Source organism: Primulina tabacum, chromosome 5 (genome assembly GCF_025594145.1).
Source record: "Primulina tabacum isolate GXHZ01 chromosome 5, ASM2559414v2, whole genome shotgun sequence".
Classification (NCBI taxonomy): Eukaryota; Viridiplantae; Streptophyta; class Magnoliopsida; order Lamiales; family Gesneriaceae; genus Primulina; species Primulina tabacum.
Genome location: NC_134554.1, coordinates 19,265,432 through 19,284,369, shown reverse-complemented (window position 1 = coordinate 19,284,369; position 18,938 = coordinate 19,265,432). Strand labels below are relative to the sequence as shown.

Genomic DNA, 18,938 nt, shown 5'->3' with positions numbered 1-18,938 from the left:
TTAGATATAACAGGATTTTATAATAATTTTATTATAATTTGGCATTTGCAAATTTCTCAGAAACCCTTGCCTTCTATATACCAGTTCCTCTACACACGCGATACGTGTGTACAGTCTTTTTTATCATTATCAATGGACTAAAGTGAAACTTTATAAATTATGGAGGGGTTAAATTGATATTTGAATTGTTGAAATAAAAAAATAAAAATAAATGTGTGTGTTGAAATTTAAAAAAAAAGACAAAAAATAAAAGTGTAATATTAGTATTATATAAGGGTAAAATTGGAAGAAAAAGTTGGTGTACCCTAGGTGGTTACTATCATGTCTTCACCCTTAATAAATAGAATAGAATAGAAGAATAGATTTTGTCAAATTATTAGAATTTATCAAACGAATTTCAATATTAAACTTCTTTATTTTTTAAAAAATGAATTTTTGCAATATTTATAATTTTCATTTCTTTACTTTGTTTTTATCTATGTTATATATGTTTATTCACATAAACAACATAAAAAAAAAAGTAGATTAAAGAGGTTGAGGAAGGCCGAATCAGAATTATATCAGCTAACTCCACCCACTCCCACCAGCCTTCAACTTTCTCTGATTTATTGTAATTTTCAATATTTGGATTTCTTATTCTCTCCACACCGTTAAATCCCTTGAGAGTTGCTACTTTACAACATTTCTAAGGCGTTTTTACGGTCCACTCGTACTGTCTTTGCATGATACAGCAGAGGTATTATTGCTGCCATTCTTGGATGAGTTCTCCGAAAAGCTGAAATCTTTGGCCTTTTTTTGTGGATTTCAAGAGATTTCAGTTTCTGGGTTGTGTAATGCAGAAGGGCTTGAGTTTTCTCTGCGGGTGGGAGGCGATCGGCGAAGTGCCGCCGATTTGATGGGAACGAGGTTTTCCGCGTCAAACGCCACCGTTTCATGGAGTTAAGGATTCGGTGTAACCGATGCGTAGAGATTCCTTCGCTTCCAAGATTTCAACTGAGTTTTGTTTTCATTTGTGCCAAGGTAGTATCTATTTTGTTTTGTCTTCTTGTTCAGTTTACGGGTTCTTTGGATCGTTGTTGATTTTGTATGAAGTGAGAAGTAAAGATTAGATTTTTATTGAGGTCTTGTAGCTGTAATTGAGAATTCCGTCGATTGGGGGCTGTTGCGGAGAGGTAATGCCGGGGAATAAAAATGGAAAATCTGCTAGGATTTTGTAACCTTATACTTGTCTTCCATGATCAGTTGCAAAATCTTGGATTGTGTTCCAATTTTTTTTTTTTTTATAAATTTCGAGTTTGCGAACTTGGGTTTATTTTGGGAAGCTAATTTTGTATATATCATTTATGTGTCTTCCTGGTAAGATTTTGCTATTTGGGTTTGGCATCCCTCTCTATAAAAAATTTTTGTTCCTTGTTTTTTATTTTTTTATCATTGTGATTCCAGTCTTTGCTGAATTGACTTATGGTCATGTAAACATGCATAAACTGTTTCTTAAATTTCTGTGTTTCTACAGGTGTGTTGATTCATGTCTTTGACTCTTTGCAAATAATGGATTTGGTTAAAGTTGACATTATTTTGTTTACTTTAATAATCTAGTCTAACCTGCTCCAAGTGATTATTCCTGAATTTCTTGGGGCTTTTTGTACCTCTTTCTTCTTGGAAATACCTCATACCGATTCACACACTAGTGTAAAATGTAGTATGTAAATAGACAGTAAAGTTGTTATCTGCCTGCATTTCAGGTTCTATTGGTATTGTTGTTGCTGGATGGTGTTTATTCAGCAAACAAAGATTTTACATTGCACAGGCAAGGACCTGAACAGGGCAAGGATAACATAAAATCACATTCTTGTATTCACGATCAGATTATCAAGCAAAGGAAGAAACCTGGCCGTAAAGTTTATTCGGTTTCAGCCCAGCTTTATGACAAAGCTGATCATTCCAATTCACTTCACAGTAGGGGAAGGGCATTGCTCAGCCTATCTGAATCAGGGAAGCAGCAGAATGATGCTAAGCAACCCATTAGGATTTATTTAAATTATGATGCTGTTGGTCATTCATCTGATAGAGACTGCCGAAATGCGGGGGATATTGTTAAGGCAAGCATCTGTAAAAACCACTTTTCAATTTATCACATTTAAAATAATGTCTGGGTTCTTTTACCGTTGCCTTTATATTTTGTTTACCAGCTTGGGGAACCAACTGGTGCTTCTATTTCTGGGGCACCTTCTTGTAACCCTCATGGCGATCCTCGGGTGTATGGCGACTGCTGGTATAATTGTACGCTAGATGACATAGCTGGGGATGACAAAAAGTATCGCCTTCGCAAGGTAATGGTCTTACTCGACTATTTTTGTGTATCCTGGTTGTCAACCGTTGTCACATCGAAGGACCGAATGCTTGAAACTTACAAATGGCGATCGTTGAGTAATGGCAATTAGGTATCTATAGTAACGCCTTAATATTCGTGCAGATTAATAATAGTAGGAGATTCAGGGTGGAATTTGCACTGTTCAAGGTTGTCTCTTGAAAACACTTGACATAATATATTTTTTCAGGCTCTTGGGCAAACAGCAGATTGGTTCAGTAGAGCCTTATCTGTTGAGCCTGTGAAGGGGAATTTACGTTTGAGTGGATATTCTGCTTGTGGACAAGATGGAGGCGTGCAGCTTCCAAGGGAATACGTGGAAGGTAACATTTTTGCGCAAAGTAATCTCTGAGATGGTGAGATCATAAATCAGCCTGCCGTGAAAAGCTTCCTTTAATAATAAAAATTATAATTTTTTCAGAGGGAGTTGCTAATGCGGATTTGGTTCTTTTCGTCACAACCAGACCAACAACAGGCAATACTCTTGCATGGGCAGTGGCATGTGAACGTGACCAATGGGGTCGTGCTATTGCTGGTATTTGTTTTGCCGTACTAAATTTTGAATGAGAGAAATTATTGTCAAGGCATTTATCCTATTTATTATCTGATGGAAGAGGATCACTACTGATGTATTTTTTGGATACAGGGCATGTAAATGTTGCACCTCGCCACTTGACTGCTGAGGCCGAAACTTTACTATCAGCCACTCTAATCCATGAGGTAGTTAATTTAAGCTACTAACTTTGAGAGTTAGGTAAGTGCCTTGGTTAAGCTCTTGAGTTCATGCTTTTGTAGGTTGTGCATGTGCTTGGATTTGATCCCCATGCCTTCGGTCATTTCCGCGATGAGAGGAAAAGGAGGCGAGGTCGGGTAAGTAGTGCCATAATCTTCAGTATTTCTCGGTATTATGAAATTATGTCATTGGATGTTGTCCTTTGTGCATCTATGTTTTCAATCTTCACTATCATTCATATCCTAGAAGTGGAATTTCCCCTTGCATATGTGTCTCTGCAGAGTGATGAATTTTTATTTGTGGAACTGGAAAACATATTCTTTTTGCATAATACATTTTTCTGACTAAAATACGGAACTGAAATTACTTGACAGTGACGTTTTGTACATAGAACTGAACGAAGACAGGACACCAGAAATGTCATTTAACACCTTTAAAAATTGTGAAAAGATATTCAAACAAGCAAAAGCTTGATACATGAGGAATCAATGGAAACATTCTACTTTAACCCTTACTTTTACTCTGACTCTTTCTTCTTGAAATCTGACTGAGCAATTTTTTTGTTGAACTTCTTTGTAGGTTATTGATCAAGCTATGGATGAAAAACATGGACGGATAGTAACAAGGGTGGTGCTTCCTCGAGTCATCATGCACTCACGTCATCACTATGGGGTAGGTTATATATTTATATTTGTTTTTACAAAGCCAAGAAAGTGTACCAGTGAACATTTCTTGCAATTTTTTCATGTTTCTAGGCTTTCTCAGCGAATTTCACGGGATTGGAGCTTGAAGATGGTGGCGGGCGTGGCACGTCAGGTTGTTCTCCTTTCTTGTTTCTTATTCCTCTCAGTATCTGAGCATGCCCTTAACTTGATTATATCTTATTGCTGATTCTTATTTTGTCGTCAATTTTCCACAGGTTCCCATTGGGAGAAAAGACTTTTGATGAATGAAATTATGACTGGCTCGGTAGATACAAGATCAGTAGTTTCAAAGATGACCCTTGCTTTGCTTGAGGATAGTGGATGGTACCGAGCAAATTACAGCATGGCAGATCGCCTTGAATGGGGTCGCAACCAAGGAATTGAGTTTATTACCTCACCTTGCAGCCGTTGGAAGGGTGCGTATCACTGCAACTCAACGCAGTTTTCTGGATGTACATATAACAGAGAAGCCGAAGGATACTGTCCTATAGTAAATTACAGTGGGGATCTTCCCCAATGGGCCCGCTACTTTCCACAGGCCAACAAAGGTGTGTTCTTGAGTTGCATTTCTTGAAGTTAAAACTCTTATACTCAAACAACCATGTGTAATTTTTTGAGTGTAATTCGTTTTAAATGTTATAATGATATCAACTTGGATTATTTGATTTCATATGCCAACTGAATTCACAAATATACTCTATTAACTTTACTTGAATCGTTGAGAGTAAGAGCTTCTATTTTAACTTTCAATTTTGCTCTATCATCGTTGTTTGAATATACAAGGAGCCAACTTCCATTTTTTTCCTTAGCTGATTAACCTAATCAAATCTGCTGGACAGAAAAAAACATCATTAATTTCTCTAATGCTTCTTTAGGAATGTAAAATAATGAAAACATTAACTTGAGATAGGTTGTAACTCGTTCAAGACTTGAAGAATATCCAGGGAATTCATGCTTCACTTCGAATGCATATATATGCTCTTATTTGGTTAAGATGATTTTGACACAATGGATTCATTATATTATCGAACGAAATGATTGTAGTTGTTTCTGATTGACAATGGCTATAAATTTTATTTTGTTGTTTTTTAATGATGCGGAGAAATTATCCTAATAATTAATAGTCTGTCTAATGGGAATTTTCTTTCTCTTGCAGGTGGTCAGTCGTCGTTGGCTGATTATTGCACTTATTTTGTAGCATACTCTGATGGATCATGTATGGACACTACCAGTGCCCGGGCACCGGACAGGATGTTAGGTGAAGTCCGGGGAAGTAATTCAAGGTGAAATTTTGTTTAGAATGTTTTTATAGAATCGTGAGTGTAAATTACGAATCAATTCTTTTCATATTGTTATTGCATGTAGATGTATGGCTTCATCGTTAGTGCGCAGTGGGTTTTTCAGGGGATCCACGATCCAAGGCAATGGTTGTTATCAGCACCGGTGTATGAACAATTCACTGGAGGTATGATTTGGTAAACAAACACGTTTCTTGATGAGTTTCGAGGCTGTCAATATCATAACCTAAATATATTTATGAATGTCTTTCTAGGTTGCCGTTGATGGTGTTTGGAAAACATGTTCTGAGGCTGGTGGACCTGTTCAATTTCCAGGCTTCAGTGGTAATTACATAACTTTATATGTGTAATGGTAACTTATACATGTATGTACATATACCTATGGCATATGTGTTGTGCCTGCGTATCTCTGTTTTATTTAAAAGGGTGTTACCACTCATTTGTTTCATAACCAATCGGTTAAAATGTCCACTGCCAATGTTAGGTGAACTGATCTGCCCAGCATACCATGAGCTTTGCAATGTCGATCCATTTCCTGTCTCTGGTTGGTGTCCTAATTCATGTAATTTTAATGGCGATTGCATTGATTCGCGATGCCATTGCTTTTTGGGGTTTGAGGGTTATGATTGTAGCGAACGTAAGTGTATCAACCCTCTGATGTACTGATATTTTATATAACTATATACGGTTTACGGTATCATCTTTCTTTTTCATTTACAGGTACTTGCCCTAACAACTGTGGTGGCCATGGCAAGTGCCTTGATAGTGGTGTGTGCTATTGTGAGAACGGGTTCACTGGGACTGACTGTACTACAGGTAATATAAAATTACACAGACCGATTTCCTTCAATACTAATTTCACGCAAAGCATATAAAAGTTATTTTTGCCAAGCGTTGCTTCACATGGTACTCTTGTCATACGCAGCCATTTGCGATGAACAGTGCAGTCTACATGGTGGGGTCTGTGACGATGGTGTCTGTGAGTTCCGATGCTCAGATTATGCAGGCTACAAGTGCCAGAATAGCTCCATGCTTCTCCCCAGCCTCTCAGTATGCAAAGATGTGTTGGAGAAAGATGTGTTGGGGCAACATTGCGCACCTAGTGAGTTGAGTATCTTGCAGCAGCTCGAAGAAGTTGTTGTGATGCCGAATTACCATAGGTTGTTCCCGGGAGGTCCTCGAAAATTTCTAAATTATATTAGAGGCCGAGACTGTGATGGAGCTGCCAAACGATTGTCCTGTTGGGTAAGTATTTTCTCCCTTATTTTTCCATTTGCACCTGTTAGTGGAAAGCCACTGGGGGTGGCTTAGGTGTTTATAAGGACTCGGGTCCACAAAGTACTGTAAGTCTATAATAAGTTGTCTTCTGTTTCATTTTTGCCATATTCAAACCAGATATCTATCCAAAAGTGTGACAAAGATGGCGACAATCGTCTACGTGTATGTCATTCGGCATGCCAATCTTATAACCTAGCATGCGGCGCATCACTTGATTGCTCGGACCAGACCCTCTTCAGCAACGAGGACCACGGTGAAGGTCTGTGCACTGGATGGGGCGAATTGAATTCATGGTTGTAACGATGGTTAAGGCGGTAAACAAGCCGGGCAGCAACCGTTGTGGGACTTATGTACATTGTATGTAGGATCTAGTTTTCCTTATTTTCTTCAATGATTTGTCATTTTTGGTAGGTAAAATTATGGCACAAATTGCAGGTGCGTGATAGTGTAGAAATCTTGACCATTCCCAGCCCAAAAGTGTTTGAAAAAAAAATTGGGAGGGAATGAATGATTATTGAGGGTTTGGCTTTCGAAGAGGGAAGTCCAAATGTAGAGAAATGATATGAATTAATACAGAAAATATTGGAAAATTGTAAATGTAAATCGTTCCTGGTCTCTGGTACATATGTTGGTTTGTCCATTGAAAAGTAGTCGTGATATAGCATTTTGGCCCTTGTAATGTTGTCTTTTACATTTTTTTACCTAATTTAATTGGAATGAATGAATATAAATATAAAAACGCATAAAAATTGTAACGAGATCTCAATATCTTGACTCCATGCATGCAAAGAAATTGCAAAACATGCAACGGAAATCATAAATTAAATTTGAGAATTTTGTATAAACTGCCCTCACCAATTTCTGAAATGACTAGCACCATAGCTTGAACTAAAGTGGTGAAATTGAATTATAATAATCCATCCAAGAGTCTTGCGTTAGCGAGCATGTACTCGCCGTCAGAATACTGGCCGGTGCAACAAAATTCCGGCTTATTGAACGCCGCATAAGCACTCTTGCACGCCACCACAGTCGCTGCCGCCCTCTTCAACAACCCGCAGCTCCTTCATCCACGACGCAGCCGGCATACTTGCAGTCTCCCGAGCCACCAGAATGCCGTATGCCAAGCAGACATTGTAGGTAATCCAACAAATATAAATGTGATGTTTTATATAAAATCAGGTAATCCAACACATATAAATGTTATGTTTTATATAAAATCAGTTTTAATTACTTACTTATAAAAAAATGTACTGTATATAAAATTATACTAAAATTTAAAAGATATGCAGGCCCAGTGGCGGAGCCAGAAATATGGCTCCGCTCGGGCTGTAATTTTAAACTCTAAAATCTTTTAATATTTTAAATTGATCTACCCGGACTAATATCATATTATTCCAAATTTATACAAAATTTACATATAAATTTTTTTTAAAAAGGGTAAACAACCATGTGCCTCCGCCTCTGTGCACGCCTTGGATGGAAAAGAGCACTGATTATGTTAATTAAGAGACTATAATAACTAGTTTAGGTCTCGTGTGTAATACCCTAAATTGTGTGTGATAAATAATTTCACAATCATACCGTCTTGGCAGAAAATTTAGTTATTAAGTTAGTGTCACACAAATTTTTGTGAGACGGTATCATAGACAATTTTGTGAGACAAGTCTCCTGTTTTGGTCATCCATTAAAAATATTACTTATTATTGTAAATATGAACATGGTTGACTCATCTCACGGATAAAGATCTATTAGAATATCTGACAAAAAACCTACTAAAAAAATACATAGGTTGCCTATATTTTGTAAGTACTCGAGAATATGTTTCTATCAAACTTCTATTCTATAAAATTGTATACCAGAATATATCCTCTACTCTATTTAATTAAATGATAATAATTAAAGTTAACCATCAAATTAGTATTAGGGCATCCACGTCCGTAGTAATTAATATATGTTATTAACTTTCATCTCTTCAAAAAGTGTGGGTTCCACGAGCCACATAATCATTATATTAACACTTTCTCATTATTAATACATACTCACATTCATTTAATATCAACTTTCATTATTTATGGATCTCACTATCCACTTATTTATTTATTTTTATTTTATATTAATTAAATATCTTTCTAATTTTGTTTAAAAATGTACAATAAATATTCTTGAAAATAAATAGTATTATTAATTTGAAAATAACTTAATTTCAATATTGATTAAAATATTATTAAAAAAATGAAAAGAGCCGTTTGATATATATATATATATATATATATATATATATATATATTCAAAAGAGTCATTTGGTTTTTTTGTTTTATGTGAATTAAAGAGATTAATACTGATGAATTTTTATGCTGACATGACAGCCAAGATTAATAATGTGTATCTCCACATTGGTGCATGAATATTAATTGATGTTAATAATTACCTATTAATGCACCAATGTGAGTGCTCTTACCAACAACAAAAAAACACGTGTCTGAAGGTTATTTTCCTATCAAATTAAATTCCAAATACACTATCAATATTGATGACAACGGGATAGGTTTTGAATAAATTTGATCAAATTTGAGACCCGCTCAATCAAGAAAGTCTAGACCTACAACCCGCCCCACCCACCTGTTTTTTGAACCGTCCTGCCCGAACCAACCTTAAACGCGGGTTAAACCGTCAACTCGTCAATTAATAATATATATATATATAATATTGTTATTATTATATTTATCTATATTTTATTATAGTTATTGTTATTTTTATATTATATATAGATAAATATTATATATGTTAAAGTAGGTGTCCAGTAAGTCAACCGTGGCTCGGGTTTTTATTGACACTAATATAAAATAATCTTTATTTTAATAATATTTTATGATTTTATTCAGTTATGTCACTATGCTTTATCTGTATACCCATGCAAGCTGAATAGATAAAGTTTTTGAATATACAATAAGTTATCATGAGGTCTACCTCTTAACGTAAGATCATGAAACTCATTAGGAAGTGTTTCGTATATTCTAAACAGGTTCCTAGTCGAATCAGCCACCTAAAATAAAGATAAAGTTCGGTTGAGCTTGAGACTAATATCTGTGATGTAAACGTCGTGTTTCATTAGCAAAGACATGGAGAAGTCCATTCATACAGATGAGTGATCATATTATGAAGCACTGATTAACCCTCCCTCGGACTGTCCAAATGGTTCTCACTTATCGAGTGAAACAATCTGTGGTTATGGTTGTACATCATTAGTCATTTGACGGACAATGTAGGGGCTATATGTACAAGTATGCATTTTGATCCGTTTATCAACTTTATTGAGGATTATCAGGAGACGAGTTTGGGTGTAGTTTCGAAATACGTAGGAGCAAATGCATTGTAATCGGGGATTCATCGTTGGCCTATGGGTGAAGATATCATATGTGATCTGATGAGTTAATAGTACAAGGATTCTATGGCCAGAGCAAGAAATGTGCTTTAGGGAAAGATATTTTCCTAGTTGCACATACCATGTCACTATTAGTTTCAAAGATAAATCACATCGTTATTGAATTCATATGCAACTCTCGATATACCAATGGTTGCAGATTTGATTGAGATATATGTGTTGAAGGGACCGTAGTGTACACAAACCATGAATTAAGGTTCTTCCAGACACTATCAACGATACCTAGGAGATCATGGGACGATGCTACTAGACTCTCTTACCATGATCCGATGGATGCAATCAGAAATGAGTTCTGACATTCTTGATCAAGGAGTTGATGAAAAGAATGGGGCTAAATAGGGTAAGCCCAAAGAAGAATAAATGTTATTCTGAATCACATGGAGATGTAAACCCACGGCTAGCTGTATCCTTCAACCATTGAAGGTCACACAAGTATCAGACTCTGTGTTCTCGTTGAGAAAGTCAAAATTCCAAGAGTTGAATTTGACGACAAGATGCTTACAAAAGAGTTTATAATCTGATTCCATAGGATGTAAGAAATGGAAGTTAACATAATTACTAATTAATAAAAGAGAGTGAAACTGTCTGTTTTGGTGAAAGATTTCACTAAACTGACAGTTGCCCAATATGGTAAGTGAAGCTTTTGATATTAGAAATTTTCATTTTTCATTATATGAACAAAACTTGTATCCCTCTCTCGGATCGTCGATCAGGGTTACGACGAGTTCGGAATCATTTATTTAGTGAATTGAGAATTTACTGATTGAATGATTGTATTAGTAGTGGTGACTAATAACGTGTACAAATTCCCATAAATGTTCAAGAGGGGTCTAGAATTAAATTAACCAATGAGTTAATTATATAAATTAAATAATGGTTATTTAATTTTATTTTATATATATATGTTGGAAACTGAATTTCGGAAGTTTGACAAACTGAGCATTTAATATATTGAACTAACTGATCAAGAAGACTGGTAGAAACTGATCTAAAATACGCAAACTATTGGTTGCCCTTAACTGAAGATTAGTACGCAAATTTTCAAAGGCAACTGAATTAGCAAACTGAACTACGTAGACAACTGACTGATCTGTTGGAACTGATCATTTACTACAATCAGTTGTGAGATTATTAGCTAAATCCTATCAGCTGATCCTTCAGCAATACACGTCATCAGTTAAGGAAAAGGATGTTCAACTCACAACTACAAAAGCTGACTGCAACAAATAGTGGGATAGCCGCATTTCAGAAAAGCTGCAGTGTACGACTATCAGAAGAATTGTTGACGTGGCAAACAACGGATAGAAAGTTTCAAATTGTATTTAATATTACCGTTGGAGGCAAAGCCTATAAATAGCAGAGAAGATCAGCTGAGAGACTATCTGTAATTAACTCGATCGATATACTATTCTATCAACTGAGCTATTACTCTGCTGAAATCTTTGTTCACGCTTATTGTATACATTCATAGAATTCAAGGCCTTACTTCGAGCTTACAAAAACAAACTGTTATTGTTATTATACTCGATCTTGAAGAGATCAGTTGTGCTAAATTATTTCAGTCCAATTGAGTACTGTAAACTAGTTTGTAACTAAGAGTTTCAGTTTGGCATTGTTAAGTCCAAAACTGAAAGTGGGTCTGTACAACTCTTTATATCGATCAAAGTCTTTTAGTGAATATCGTATCATTGGGATAGAAGGGATGACGTAGGAGTGTTTGAAATCTCTGAACATCCATAAATTCTTGTGTCCTCTTATTTTAGTTTTATTCTATCTATCAATCAGTTTATTTTTTCGCACTTTTGTTGTTAACTGATTGATATCGACTTACAAGATTCCCGAGTATCAGTTTATCACTAAACTGACTCATAAATCGAAAAAAGGTTATGAAAATTGTTAGTGTTTATTCAACCCTCCCCCTCCTAAACAATCTTTCACCTTTACCCGATCCTATCAAGTGGTATTAGAGTAGTTGAATCTTGTTCCTGAATATTCCTATATAAAAACTGATTACCATGTCCTCATTCAATAAAATTCGAATGTTCTCCAGAGAAGATTTTGATGATTGGAAAATCAGAATGCAGGCTCATCTAGCTGCACAAGACGATGACATGTGGTACATTATTACAGACGGACCCATGAAAATATTGAAGGCAAACACTGATGTTGCCATAACTGATGGGGCACCACACCGCATTGAAAACCCCGAGATGAATGGACAGCTGAAGACAAGAGAAAAGCCAACTTGGACAACTGTGGCTAAAGACATTTTGTACAAAACGCTGGACAAAGTCAGTTTCAGCAAAATAAAAATGTTCAAAACTGCCAAGGAAATATTGAGAAACTGATTCAGCTCTGCGAAGGCAATGAGCAAACCAAGGAGAATAAACTATCTGTTGTTGTTCAAAAATTCGACAATATCAAGATGAAGATTGGAGAATCCATGCACGAATATGATGAAAGAATCAATAGCATATTAAACGAACTGAATGCACTCGGAAAGGTGTATTCAAATAAAGAGGTAGCACTGAAAGTAGTCAGAGGTTTCCCAAGGAATGGGATGTTAAGACCATGGCAATGCGAGAATCAAAGGACCTAAACAAGGTCGAACTTCATGATTTATTTGCTGATTTAAAACCCTATGAGTTTGAGTTGCAAACCAGAGAAGGGAAACCTTCTACACCAGCTACTACAACTGCCCTAACCACTGTCAAACTTGAACCAACTGGTTCAGTTGACAAATCTGCTGATCAGTTAAATAATGACACTATGTCGTTATTTGTCAAAAAGTTTGGAAGATTTATGAGAAGAAATCAAGGAAACTTTCAAAGATAGTATCAGATAAGTAACTCCAAGGAAGATCCTAATGCTTGCTACAACTGTGGCAAAGCTGGTCACTTTATTGCTGACTGTCCTAAGCCAAAGAAAGACAGTCGAGGCTCAACTGAAAAAGGAAAGAAATCTTACGAGCACAAGAGAAGAACTAAGAATGATAAGAAATCATACAGAAAGAAACATGAGGTGCTTCTATCAGAGGAAAGCAAGTCCAAATGGGCATAATATGACAGTGATGATTCAGAACCTGAGAGCTTGAGCTGCTCCAGTGATGATGATAAGGAGGTCAAGTGTCTGATGGCCGATGACACAGAACTAGAGTCAACCAGTCAACATGTATTCGACTTTGGTTCAACTGACTTCACACGAGATGAACTTATTTCTACACTTCATGACATGGTCAATGAGTATCACAAGTTTGCCCTATCTTTTGAGAAAGACAGAGCAAAGAAAACTGATCCCAAAGACGATAAAACTGAAACTGATTAATCAGTTGATCTGTTGAGTCTTAAACGTGAGATTGCTGAGATGAATGCTGAAAGAAACAAGAATCAATCTATGATTCAGCAGTTAATGCTTGAGAATTAAAAGAAAACTAAGCCTATTGAGACATGGAATAAATCATCTGAAATACAAGATAAGCAAAAAGCACTGATAAAATTGGTTTAGGGTTTAGCAACCAAGATGAAACTTTCACCAGTGATACTCAGCAAAACTGAACATGGACAAAGAGAAATATATTCAGTTTGTAAAATCAGTTTTGGTACAAGAAGAAGCCTGAGCCAAGTAAATCAGTTGTACAGCCTATTGAAAATAAGAATAAGGGTAGAAGGTATGGTATTGGTTATAACCCAAAAATTTCAACTGACCCACAAAATCATTCATCGAAAAGGTTTAGCAATAAACACATAAACTATTCAAATAGGCTATTCCAATTACTATAACAGTAAGACAGTTCAGAAAAGATATCGGCTGAACATCCAGTTGAACAAGGCTAAAGCTCATATTGCTTCATTTGCACACTACATATCAAGCACACACAAGCCGAGAAAAACTATTTGGTACACAGCAATTGAAAAGTCAGTTAGACTGGTCCAAGTCTGGGTTCCTAAAGGACTAATCAGTTTAGGACTCAAATAGTTGAGGGTACCAAGATTATATATTGTGTGTGATTGCAGGTGAAATGTACAAACAAAGAATCAACCTGGTATCTGGACAGTGGATGCTCACGTCATATGACAGGGGATGCAAATTTGCTAACCGATCAAATACACTGGTCCAAACATCAGTTTTGGAGACAACTCCAAAGATAAAACTGTGGGTAAGGGTAAGCTTATCCATGGTAATTTCACTATCAAAGATGTTTTACTAGTTGAAAATTTGAAATATAACTTGATTATCATCAGTCAATTATGTGACAATAAATTATCAGTTCAGCTTGACATACATACTTGCTCAGTTAGAGACTCAACTGATGAGGTCATCCTTACTGGCAATTGTTGTGGGAACACTTACAAAGTCAGTTGAACTGATCAACCTTATGCACCAGTTTGTTTTATAGCTTCCAAATATTCTAAAAACTGGTTGTTGCATAAGAGGTTGAACCACCTAAATTTTAAATCTATTGCTTATCTGAGTAACCATGATCTTGTAACTAGTTTGCCCAAAATAGATTTTTCAAAAGACAAAATTGTTCAGCATGTCAGTTTGGTAAGCAAGTAAGATCTTCATTTAAAATCAAGGGTTGTAAATCATCTTCCCGATGCTTAGAACTACTACATATTGATCTTTTTGGTCCTATACAGTCATGGGCTTAGGGGGAATGAAATACACCTTAGTCGTCGTGGATGATTTTTCAAGATTTACTTGGGTAATCTTTCTTAAATCCAAAGACCAAACTGCTGCACAACTGATTAAGTTTTTCTAAAGACTATTAAATGAAAAATCAGATAAGGTCTGATCGAGGGACTGAATTCATCAATCAAAATCTTTCACAATTTTTAGAAAATACTGGGATCAAGCATGAGCTCTCAGTAGCAAGAACTCCTCAGGAAAATGGTGTAGCTGAGAGAAGAAATCGGACCTTTAAAGAAGCTGCTAGAACAATGCTTGCTGATTCTGGTATTTCTCAGAGGTTTTAGGCAGAAGCAGTATACACTGCATGTTACACTCAGAACAGATCAATAATTAATAAGAATCATTTGAAAACACAGTATGATATCTGGCATGGACGCAAAAGTGTGGTTTCTTATTTCAAAATATTCGGCTGCAGATGTTTTATTCTTGATAATGACAAAAATCATTTAAAAGCTTTTGATGCTAAATCTGCAGAGGGAATATTTCTTGGGTATTCATCAGTTAGTAAAGCTTACACAGTTTTTAACAAATACACTTTGAATGTAGAAGAGTCTATTCATGTTGTATTTGATGAATCAGGGCTAACTGATAAGCCAACTGATCCAGTTGAGATAGTTGATCACTTTACAGATATTAGTTTGGAGGATGATAATGAAGAAGAGAATCACATTAATTGAAATATCCTTCAAACACCAGAACCAGAAGTGCTGGATCAATCAGTTGAACAAGAAATTGTTACTGATAATCAGTTGATGGAGCAAAATGACCATACTAAGTTACCAACTGATACAACATCAACTGAAACTGAAGAAAATATTCAGTTGCCAACCGAAGCAGTTGCTGAGATGCATGCAATAAATGCTGAGTACAGCTAAAAGAAATCATATCCACCAGAATTGGTAATATGTAATCCATCTGATCCGGTAAGAACTCGAATCAAATGTTTAATTTATTTATTCATTCAACTTTCATTTCCCAACTGGAACATAAGAAAACTGATGAAGCTCTTGCTGATCCTAACTGGATAAATTCCATGCAAGAAGATCTAAAGCAGTTTACTCATAACAATGTCTGGAACTTATTTCCAAGACCAGCTTCTAAACCATTATAGGTACAAAGTGGTTATACAGAAACAAACTGAACGAAGATGGTTCAGTTGTGCGCAACAAAGCGAGGCTTGTAGCACAAGGATATAGGCAAGAAGAAGGAACATATTACAATGAAAATTATGCACCAGTTGCAAGACTGGAAGCAATCAGAATGTTCCTCGCTTATGCCTCATTCAAGAACTTTAAAGTCTACCAGATGGACGTGAAGAATGCATTTCTGAACGGTCAGTTGCAGGGAGAATTATGTGTTGAACAACCACTGGGTTTTGTTAATCACTCTCTTCCTGATCATGTTTATCATTTGAACAAAACCTTATATGGTCTTAAACAAGCTTCAAGAGCTTGGTATGAAACTCTTTCAAAATTCCTAATTGATCATGATTTTACTGTTGGATCAGTTGATAAGACTATGTTCAAATTTTCAAAGAATGATCACATTTTACTTGTGCAAATATATGTTGATATTATTTTTGGGTCAACTAACCCCAAATTATGTGAGAAATTTTCCAAGTTAATGCAGGAAAAATTCGAGATGAGTATGATGGGTGAACTGACATTTTTCCTCGGTCTGCAAGTGAAGCAACTGGAAACTGGTACTTTTATCAGTCAGACCAAATATACGACGGAATTGCTTAAGAAATTTGGCATGGAAACATGTTCAGTTGCAACTACTCCCATGACTTCATCAATCAAACTAGACAATGATCAAGGGAGAATATCAGTTGAGACGACACTTTACCGAGGATTTAATAGGTTCATTATTGTACCTAACTGCTAGTCGTCCTGATATTGTATTTGTTGTTTGTATGTGTGCAATATTTCAGGTATATCCTAAGCAATCGCATTTTTCAGCTGCCAAACGCATTTTAAAATATCTTAAAGGCACACAAAATGTGGGCTTATGGTATGCTAATGACTCTTCTTTAAATTTAGTTGGATACTAAGATGCAGATTATGCAGGATGTAAGCTTGATCGTAAAAGCATCAGTGGATCATGTCAGTTTCTAGGAGACAGACTGATTTCATGGTTCAGCAAGAAGCAAACATCTATAGCAACTTCCACAACTGAAGCAGAATATCTTGTTGCTGGAAGCTTATGCGCCCAACTGCTCTGGATTCAGCAACAACTGAAAGACTATGGAGTCATTGCAAAAGAATCACCAATATTTTGTGATAATATAAACACAATTGCAATTACATACAATCAAATTTTTCACTCTAGGACCAAGCATATCGATGTTAGGCATCACTTCATCAGAGATCATGCTCTGAAGAAAGCAATAAGGCTGGAATACATACCAACTGAACAACAAGCAGCTGACATCTTCACCAAACCTCTACCAGAGACTAAGTTTTCTCATTTTTGCAATATTCTTTGTTTAATTGATTTGTCTTAATTATATCAATTTTAATGTTGTTATGACAGTTGTTGTTGATTTTTATTCAGTTAGTCAAATACCAGTTAGTAACTATTCTGTTAGCCATTATCAGTTAGTTAACTGTTAGTCAACTGATATCAGTTCATATGCAGATAAGGAAACATCAATGAATCGAAACTACAATCTTATTGATAAAATCTCATCCAGATTACATGACTAGTTCCCCTTTCAGTGGCATCTTGCCAAAGGGACATCCAATTAGATAATTCATGACAGTTAACTCTTCTGAAGCCTTCTGAAGAAGCAATCTTTTCCAGCACCTTCCAGTCCTTCACAAGGATCAGCTGAATAAGATCTTCATCAGTGGCAAGATATGAAGTATGGATGATTTCAAGACGCCTTTTATACTTTCTTGCAGTTTCCCTCTGCTTATCAGTAGCAACTAATCCATCACGTTGAATGGTCTGGAGCTCGTGTATCTTGGTCCAAGTGGACATGACCTTTAACAAGACGAGTTCTTCGATAGCTTCCTTCAAACTCTCCAAATGGCGAAGTGTTAACGCAGAAAGAAGGACGTTGGAACTACTTGAACTATCCATCAGTGTTTAACTGTTATTATCCAATGACTTTGCTCTTATTTATAGACAGACTGATATTGAAGAAATAGAAAAAATGAAGAGACACTACTCAACTGCAAGCCCTTGACTTATTCAGATTGAGTTTCTCTTACCCTTCCTTTTATTTATATGCATTTCTTGAGGGGGAATATCGAATCTAAAAGTTTAACTGAGAAGGTAATAGTCAGTTGGTCTTCAACTGAAATGACTCAGCTTTCAACTGATCACTCAGTTGCTGACCTAACTGATCTTCTCCAATAATAAGTGATGTGACTGATAATTATGCATTTAATTGATGTCTTTCATTGAATAGTGTTTTAAAACGTGTTCCCACGTAGTCCATTTAAATTCTACACATGTTTTCATCATACGTACACACGGTTTTATTCAAATTATCTTGAACTGACATGCGTCCAAAGATTTGAACAGTCACATACATATGTACTTGTTCCCGCCTCATTTCAGTTTTTCTTTACGCGCATTTAAGTTTACAGAGCAAATCAATACACATAACTCTCTCTCGCAGATAAACAATCTTTCAGCAATGGCAAATCAAATTCCGGCATACATGCTGAACGCAATGGCAATTGATTTTGATTCAGTCATGTCTGTCCAGGACGAGAATATCAAGAATGTGTTTCTCAAACTGGAGGCTGCTGGACTGAAGAAATTTATCCAAAAGAGATTCAGGATCTCTATGCCAATGGATTTATCTCTGCTGACGGCAACATCACTACCACCGTCAACAATCAGTTGCTGATAATCGACGAAGACTCCTTCAGCAACATCTTTCAGCTGCCCGCTGATGGACTGGAAAATATCTCCGAGATGAAAACGTCTGATGTCGAGGAGATGCAGACTCTCCTATCTGCTGATGGACGGAAAATTAAGGTTTACGATTCCAAGAAGGAACTGAAGCCATAAATCCAGTTAATAGTTGACATCGTGGACAAAAGGCTACTTTCCAAAGCAGGATCTTTTGCTACTCTCACACTGCAAAAATTTCAAGTCATGACTGCTATCATGGCTGGAAAAAGACCGCAATGGAAATGTATCATCTTAACCTTCTCAAAAACATGTTTCAGTCCTCGAAACAATCAAAGGGATTTGCAGTGTCGCTCAGCTATCTGCTGAAAAGCAAGGGTTTGGTGGATGACTCCTCTGAGAGGTCATCCAAGTTCAAGATTTTCAACGTCAAGAGAGTTCAGCTGCCGGAGCTCAAGCTGGACATCTCTCCTGAACAGTTCATTAAGGTGAAAAATGAGATTGGGACGCAGGAGGCTCCCAAATCAGTTAAGAAAGCCAAAAATATGATTCA

General features: G+C 36.2%; 1 protein-coding gene across 1 annotated transcript; it reads left to right on the top strand.

Moving 5' to 3' along the window:
- The first annotated feature begins 531 nt into the window (after positions 1–531).
- LOC142547232 (uncharacterized) lies at positions 532–6,984 on the top strand. The gene is made up of 18 exons (XM_075655405.1): positions 532–736; positions 840–1,020; positions 1,743–2,099; positions 2,190–2,330; positions 2,559–2,691; positions 2,790–2,903; positions 3,015–3,088; positions 3,164–3,238; positions 3,681–3,773; positions 3,857–3,917; positions 4,021–4,353; positions 4,962–5,088; positions 5,171–5,270; positions 5,358–5,427; positions 5,588–5,740; positions 5,824–5,919; positions 6,029–6,348; positions 6,499–6,984. The coding sequence occupies exons 2-18, from the start codon at positions 934–936 to the stop codon at positions 6,679–6,681; spliced, it is 2,517 nt and encodes an 838-aa protein (XP_075511520.1). The 5' UTR covers positions 532–736; positions 840–933; the 3' UTR covers positions 6,682–6,984.
- The last annotated feature ends 11,954 nt before the right edge of the window (positions 6,985–18,938 follow it).